This window comes from Pseudorasbora parva, chromosome 14, assembly GCF_024679245.1.
Source record: "Pseudorasbora parva isolate DD20220531a chromosome 14, ASM2467924v1, whole genome shotgun sequence".
In the NCBI taxonomy this organism is placed as follows: domain Eukaryota; kingdom Metazoa; phylum Chordata; class Actinopteri; order Cypriniformes; family Gobionidae; genus Pseudorasbora; species Pseudorasbora parva.
The window spans coordinates 5,488,430-5,496,572 of record NC_090185.1 but is presented as its reverse complement, the minus strand read 5'-3'; the positions used below and the strand labels follow the sequence as shown (position 1 = coordinate 5,496,572).

The 8,143-nt window shown below is 40.7% G+C and overlaps 1 protein-coding gene across 2 annotated transcripts; it reads left to right on the top strand.

The window, feature by feature from the left end:
- Nucleotides 1-1,090: 1,090 nt before the first annotated feature.
- LOC137039945 (kelch-like protein 23) lies at nt 1,091-7,991 on the top strand. Of its 2 annotated transcripts, XR_010897787.1 has the most exons (4): nt 1,091-2,318; nt 4,308-4,716; nt 5,623-7,804; nt 7,867-7,991. XR_010897787.1 is itself a non-coding variant. In XM_067415299.1 (3 exons), the coding sequence occupies exons 1-3, from the start codon at nt 1,310-1,312 to the stop codon at nt 5,927-5,929; spliced, it is 1,725 nt and encodes a 574-aa protein (XP_067271400.1). In that variant the 5' UTR covers nt 1,091-1,309; the 3' UTR covers nt 5,930-7,991. The 2 variants fall into 2 exon arrangements, 1 of the variants encoding a protein (XP_067271400.1); XM_067415299.1 differs by having other exon boundaries at nt 5,623-7,991.
- Nucleotides 7,992-8,143: the final 152 nt, after the last annotated feature.

The following is an 8,143-nucleotide window of genomic DNA, read 5'->3' as shown; positions in this document are numbered from 1 at the left end:
AGTCAGTTGACGCTATAGAAGTAATTAGTCCTACAAAAGATCATGGGGACATGAAAATCGCATCTCTTTACTATGGCATACACATAGAACATTTTTTACTTTCATTATTCAAATCAATTGACCGATTGTTAGGCTGCATTAACTAGGTCAGCCGGAACCGGGAACACTTCCCATAACACCTGATGTACTCGTTACATCATAAAAAGAGCGGCATCCACACTAATGTTAGTCTCTCTGTTTATCCCGAGGTTTACTGCAGTCGGCCGGATCCAGGCCGTGTCCGGATCGGATGGTGGACCTGCGTCTGGACATGACCAGCGCATCCTGGAGTGTCTGCTGAGACCGTGTCAATTGGGGCCCCTCTGAATTTGCCTCACTGGCATGTCATCCTCAATAAACTCGTCTCCGCCGCAATAACTCCGATCTTTCAAGTATTCATATTCTTGTGTAATCGACGCGCCATCCTAAATGAACCCGTCTCTTGCGTGATACTCAAAATTTAGAATATTTCTATCTAATATGATTTATGACTTGCAGGATTGGCAGAATAATAATTATACACTGTTTAATAATAGGCCAGAGGAGAACTGAGCCTGGTTTCTCCCAAGGTTTATTTTTCTCCATCATGCCCTGATGGAGTTTTGGTTCCTTGCCACTGTCGCTTTTGGCCTGGCTTGCTCAGTTGGGGACACTAAAATTATGATCCAAGTTGTTCAACTAAATATACAAATTAAATGTATTAATAATTAGGTCATATTTAATTCTGTCTTACTATCCAAGAATCAAACTAGCCAAAACAAATTTTGCTGCAATATTGTCCTGTTTAACACTGTAAAGCTGCTTTGAAACAATCATCATTGTAAAAGCGCTATATAAAAAAAGTTGATTGATTGATTGACATGATCTTATCACAACATGTTAAACACTTCGTACATATTTATTGAAACCGTTCCAGGCATTCATCTCTCGAGCCACATAGATATTTAAAACAAAAGAGTTAAAATTCATCAACAATTCCCAATGTAAAATACACAAATATGTTAAAACTGTTCAGCTGTCCAAAATCCACCCGTTGTGGTTTGTTGTGATAACTTAAGTCTTGCAAATGTTTTTAAACCTTGATGAAGGCTATTGTCAGTCTTGTAGTGTATAATAACAATTCTCAAAAAGATGTCTTTTAATATATTCACAAAAGTATTTTGTGTACTTTTTTTGAAATCAGGCATCACTAGCACTCTACCCGAGATATATTTAGCTTTGCTTGCTGACCCCATTCCCATGGAGAGTATGTGACAGGCTTAGGCTATAAATGTCACATGATTCGCTTCAGCAGAGAGGCGAGTGGTGGGAGGGAGAGTGCACAATCATGGCTTGTGGAAAGCAAGAAGTAGGTACCAATGTCCAGAGCCCAGAAACTGAGAAAGATTTCATTAAGGAGGATCAGCATGCTGTCATTGTCGCTCCTGACGTAATGCTCCAAGTGGAGGGAGAGTCTTTCTTCGTAAACCGCAAGCATTTGGCCCAGCTGAGTCCCTACTTCCGAGCCTTGTTCTTCGGCGGTGGTCGGGAGAGCACCAGGAAGCACATTGAGATTAAGGGAGTTGGACTGCAGCAGTTTCACACACTAATGGAGTTCACAAAGAACTTTAAGCTGACCCTGGACAGACAGAATGTCCTTGATATTCTGGAGGCCGCTGACTTTCTTCAGTTGGACAGGGCTCGGCTACTCTGCTGTAAGTTCTTGGAAAGGCAACTCCATCTTAGTAACTGCTTGGGAATGATGGCCTATGCTTGGCAGCGTGGCTGTCTGGACCTCTACGCCACAGCAAGGGAAGTAGTCTTGACCCATCTACCAGCCATAGCCTCCGAGCAGGACTTAATGTTCCTTTCAAAGGAAAGCATTGCTGAAATCCTCGCTAGTGATAAATTGAGCATTCCAAGGGAAGACCTGGTCCTTGACGTGGCCCTTCGCTGGGCAGCATTTGACCCAAGTCGGGAAGAAGACTTCATGGAACTAGTGGGCCTGGTTAGGCCCGAGTGCTTAAGTCTTCCCTACATTACTGATCTTCTGACCAAGATGAACAGTTCAGACCCACGTGCTAAGCTCATTTGTAGACTGAACAATAACTTGCCCAGCAGTTGGACTATAGGCAGATCTATCCCAAGAACTCGTTCAAGGGAAACTTTGTTTGTTCTCGGTGGGCCGCATGAGCAAGAAGCGCAGTTGCTGTATCAGTTCCACCCCTACAGTGGACGGTGGCAATCCCATCCACCCCTGCAAAAGAAGTGCCTCACACAGTACTCTGTGGCTGCAGTAGGTAACAACCTCATCTGGCACTATACAGTTTAACCTGCCATACGTTGTTAGCATAATGACCTATCTGGAACATGGTTGATCAGGTGTTGCATGCTTTTCTCCATATAAGCCTTTATGCCAGGAGTGTCCAATCCTGTTATTTTAACATTCACATAGACCAGAGGTGATGAACGTTGATCCAGAAGGGCCACTCTCTTTTAGAGTTTAGCTCCAACCCTAATCAAACACACCTGAACCTAATCAAGGTCTTCAGGATTACTAAAGTTACAGACAGGTGTGTTTTTTTCAGGGTTGGAGCTAAACTCTGCAGTGGCCCTTCTGGATCAACGTTCCCCACCCCTGACATAGACACTGCTGAATCCAGTACAACAAAAGAGCTCATGACTGTTCAAAACATTTTTGATTTGACACAGAATGTACATGGACCCACACACAATCGTGGGCTAAATTTACTTATCAGTAAGGGTCTAAACATTTCATCGATTGTTATTAGGGATGTGGCACTGTCCTATAAGTTCTGTGTTTTCTTTGACATATCAATCTCTCCTGCCATTGAAGCTAGACCTGTCTCTGTCAAAAAGAGATGCTTAAATGAGAACACTAATGTGCTGTTTATGAAGGCTTTATCTCTAACACCAAGCATATCTGCAGACTCTTTTGATTTTCTTCTTGACTCCTTTAACTCAAAAGTTAAGAGTGTGATTGATGATATTGCTCCTCTAAAAGTCAGGAAACAAACAAAAAGTGGCAAACAAAAAGCACCTTGGAGAAACTCAACAGCAGTGCAAATAATGAAAAAATAATGCAGGAAATCTGAACACATGTGGCAGAAGATAAAACAATTACAGTAGTTTTTGATTCTTTAGTGTCTAAATTAAAAGTTTGTAATATACTTTAATTAAAAATTATCCTTGTGAATGAATAAATGCATATTCATTCATTCATTCTCCTTAGTATTGTAAGAAAACACTAATTTTACCTGGTCAATAACAGCTGTTTTCATCAAGCCATTTCAGTGCATGTGACGTTAAATGATAATGAGCTTTGCTCACCCCGCCCCTCTGTTCTGTGGGGCGCTTTGACACAACACACATGGAGTGTTGCCTTGACAACAGTTGAGGGTATATTTTGGAGAAAGAATGACATCTGTGCAACCATATCAATTTGTCCGGAGTCGGACCCGGAACAAGATGACGGCCCGATAATTAAGGCTCGAACAGGGCGCTTCTGAATACTTTGATTTATCTTTGAATGTAACGTTACAGGCAGGGTAGTGTATTGAGATACAAATGTTATGCATTTACTGATTCACTGACAGATTGATGTTACATCTAATGGTCATGAAAAACTTTTTTTCAATAAATGTAGGCTTGTCAGTGCTGCGCAATATGCAGTGTTAGGTACAACTGTCAGGGCTGAAGCACTGACATTAGGTGACAGGAATGTTTCAACAGACAACATTATAAACCTACTCCACTACAGGAGCCCGTCTTGGGTCGAGGAGACACTGCGAACCTGCTCCATCTCTTCCTTCTCAGATAGGGGTACCCGAATTTAAAATCAGACAGATAGGGATCTATTTATCACCCTTTGAATTACCACTGAGTATGAAATCTGCTATACAAATAAACTTGCCTTGCCTTGCCTAGATCTACCCAATTAAAAGTACTACACTTGTGCAAGAGTAAAGTATAGCATATATCCACAATATAAATATCTTATTTACAGTTATTGTTCAGCTATACTTTAAGTTATGTGAACTTGCTTTGTTTCCGGTTGACCGCATAAGAAAAGAAATACAGTTGTTCAATCAGTTTCCCCACTACAGTGAAGTGGCGTTAAGGCCCATACAGCCTGGTTTAGTTTCCTTTGATTTGGGTTGGAACTGAACTTTACATGAAGGTAGCTCTCCAGAAACAGAATAGGGATGTTATTTCACATTCTTTGTCTTACTGTCCATAACATTTAAAATGTTATATCTTGCTCTAAGGGGACAACATGGTAGTGACTGGAGGCTACTTCCGGGATGTGTTGTGGTACAACGTGGACTGGGTGAGCATTTACCAGTGTGGCAATGAGCAGTGGGTGGATGGCCCGGCGATGCAGAAGTCCAGACACAGCCACTGCTCAGCGGCTCTGGAGCTCAAGCTCTTTGTGTTTGGCGGTAGCATGGACGAGGGACCTGTGGCCGACGTGGAGATGCTGGTTCTGGGAGCGGAAGAATGGGATGCCGTCAGCCCCATGGTGCGGGCTGTGGAAAGGGCTGCCATTGTCACTTTGGGGACTTGTATTTACGTGGCCTGTGGTCTGGATGAGAATGGAGATGTTTACAGTGGCATTCAGAGGTACAGGCCAGAGGTTGATCAATGGGACGTAGTGTCCTATTCTCCGTTCCCAAGGTGAGTAAACTAAATTCTGCCCAACTTGTTTTAAGGAAGAGTTGGGCAACTCTGACCCTCAAGGTCCACCGCACTTAAGAATTGATCTCAAGCCACAGTGTTCACAATTACTTGAAAATTACAGGCAAAGTTTAAGCCTAAAGCTAAACATTGCAGGATAGTGGATCCTGAGGGCCAGAGTTGCACACTCCTGCTTTAAGGACACTTCCATCAGTCATGGGGTGCTTCTCAATATCCCTCGTTTCCTCGCCCCTTCGTCCTCCATCCTATGACCTGGAAAACGATGGAGCTCAGCCATCTTGAACATCTCAATTCCCTAATCACTGGAGTAGCCTTTGCTGAAGTGTTTTATTGACTAAACATCACGCACGCATTCATTCCCCGCCCCTTTCACATCGTGCCAAAGTTTATTCATTATTATTATTATTGTTTACGTGTACAAGACACAAATGTTTGTCAAATAACAAAAACTGACAGTTGCAGGATTATATCAAAGCTGTAATACAACAAATAAAAAGCAGTTAATAACTGGGAATAATTAGTTGTTAATAATAACTGGTAATATTACATAAAATATGGACAAATGTGGTATTTTGTGAAGGTTGAAGCTTACAATATAAAGTTATCTCTAATGTTCAAGAATCCTGACTAAATCCAGCTGTACTGAGTCATCATTAATTGACGCCGCTTTGAAGTGACGTTAAAGGGAGCGAGGATATATCATTTCACTTGATTCAATTCCTCCGTCCTCGTGTCGTTTCCTTGCGTCCTTCCCTCTCATCCTGAAGGGGTGGAGCTAAGGCGATAGGAAAGGAAGCGATGCGCAAATAAGAATTGGGAAGCACCCCTGTATTGGTTATGTACAATTGTGACATCTCATTGGATACACATGTACTTCTTTTCCAGGTACGACCTTCTTGCAACAGAGCTCAATGGTGCCCTCTATCTGCTGGGAGGACAGGCTCTGCGCTTAGACATTGACACAGACGAGTGGACTATTATCCAAGAGGACTGTCTGGACAACAAATTCTTCACAGGCTGTGCCACAGTGAATGGACAGATTTACATACTGAGCGAGAGGAAGATAAACAAAACCTACCCAAACATGATCCTACTGGACCCTTACATTGACACTTGCTTAGAAATTGATGATAAAATACCCTGCCCTGTACCCATAAGAGGTTGTGTCACAATGCATGTGAATCCCTTCTAAAGCCATAATGCTATCATATTTCTTTCAACCAATAAAGCAAATTTGAGCAAAGTTGGGGATAATGATATGACGCTCATAACTCTTAACATTTTTATTGTTATTCAAAAGGTCAAAGAAAATAGAGGAGTGAGAAACAAGTATACAACAAAAACACAGTATCGAAGATGGTGCTTCATATTTCATAATATATCCCTCTTCTGTCATTGTTACAAGTTAAATAACATTTGTAGTATGTTAGTATTAACAAAATCAGAGCACAGTAAAATCCTAATAACCAAAAACGAAATGTATCCATACAAAAACAATCACAGGTCATTTGATTTAAACAAAATTGTAAGACAGATGCACAGCTTTTGAACGAAAGGCTCAGTTCATGGCTATGGTGCAAATAAACAACTTTAGGCTAGGTGTTTGAATGTTTTCTAACGTTAATACATTTCCAGCCCTGTGCAGAACAACATAAACACTTTGCCTTTAGCCCTTGGAGCAGATTCAATACTCAGGAAATCAAGGGGCTCACATAGGAGTCCTCAAATCCCACTACCCACTTTGACTTTTAAGATTTCGCACAAATCATCGCATTTCTTGTTTGGTAAGGCAATGCACAATAAAAAATACTATCTTACAAAACAACAAGCCTCAGTAGTTCCTTGCAACAGTAGCAAAATCACAAAGACAATTGGACATTTCACCAATAGATGGCGCTCTAAGTCTTTTCTAGTGGTCCATTTAAAGAAACAAGAGCAACTGCAGAAAGCTCACACGTTTGCACAACTTAGAAGACTAAAATGTATCTCTGTTTTGTTCTATTAAAAGTACTTAAAAAGAAAACCTAAATATTGTGGGTATCAGGAGAGCTAACTTGTGTTTCATAACGAACAGTTGCAGCACATTAGCAACCTAATTTACAGTTTTTCTCTATCGCTTTGGCTCGAATGAGACTTTTAGTTCTTATGACAATAAATTCAGATCTCTGAACAATTTGTTTCTTGTTTACATCAGATTCAAATTTCTTACTGATTTAAGCAGATTACATTTGTTTGGCACATGTGTGCAAAAGAGTTAGTACAATTGTCTACAATTTGCACAATGACTAAGTGCACATGGCTTGTTGATTCTCAGCGAAACTGTCAAACTCTTCACAACATTCTTCCACAGTGTGAGCCATCACATGCAAAATGATACATTCAGTGATCAAAATTGGTCAGACGTGTGTGTGTGTGTGTGTGTGTGTGTGTGTGTGTGTGTGTGTGTGTGTTGCAATAAAGTTTGCTGTCAACCCAATCACCACCATTTTTGAATGTGGAACTTACTTTTTTTTTTATTTGTACTTGGGGACACTTAAATTTCAACTATATTACCGATCTGCCTGCATTGACACTATACGATCATTTAAATGAGCTGGATAACATCACTGTTTTCTCCAGTACAGCTGAATCAAATTCTGTTGCATTATTTTCATGTCAACACTTTGAAGCTGCTTTGAAACAATTGGCATTGTAAAAAGCACAATATAAATAAAGGTGACTTCACTTATTCATTTGTATTTATACAGTACATGTATTTTTGTAGAAATATCTGAAAATTCTTGTGTGTGTGTGTGTGTGTGTGTGTGTGTGTGTGTGTGTGTGTGTGTGTGTGTGTGTGTGTGTGTGTGTGTGTGTGTGTGTGTGTGTGTGTGTGTGTGTGTGTGTGTGTGAGACCTGGTAATCCCTACGTTATGGGGACAAAATGTCCCCACAAAGATGGCAATATCCGAAATCCTTGTCCTTGTGGGGACATTTTTAGGTCCCCATGAGGAAAACATCTTATAAATCACACATAAGGAGTTTTTTTGAGAAAGTAAAAATGCAGAATGTTTCCTGTGATGGGTAGGTTTAGGAACAGTGTGTGTGTGATGGGTAGGTTTAGGGACAGTGTGTGTGTGTGATGGGTAGGTTTAGGGGCAGTGTAAGGGGATAGGATGTACAGTTTGTACAGTATGAAATCCATTACGCCTATGGAGAGTCCCCATAAAACATGGAAACACGACATGTGCGTGTGTGTGTGTGTGTGTGTGTGTGTGTGTGTAAATGAACAATCAAATCAAAATAAGTAAATAAAAAAAATGTACTGTGTAAATACAAATGTTATTTTTCTTTTCGCGTCCTAAATTATTAACTTTTCCCATTCAATTTTTACCTAAAAAGCTCAGTGTGATCCACGAGAGCATTC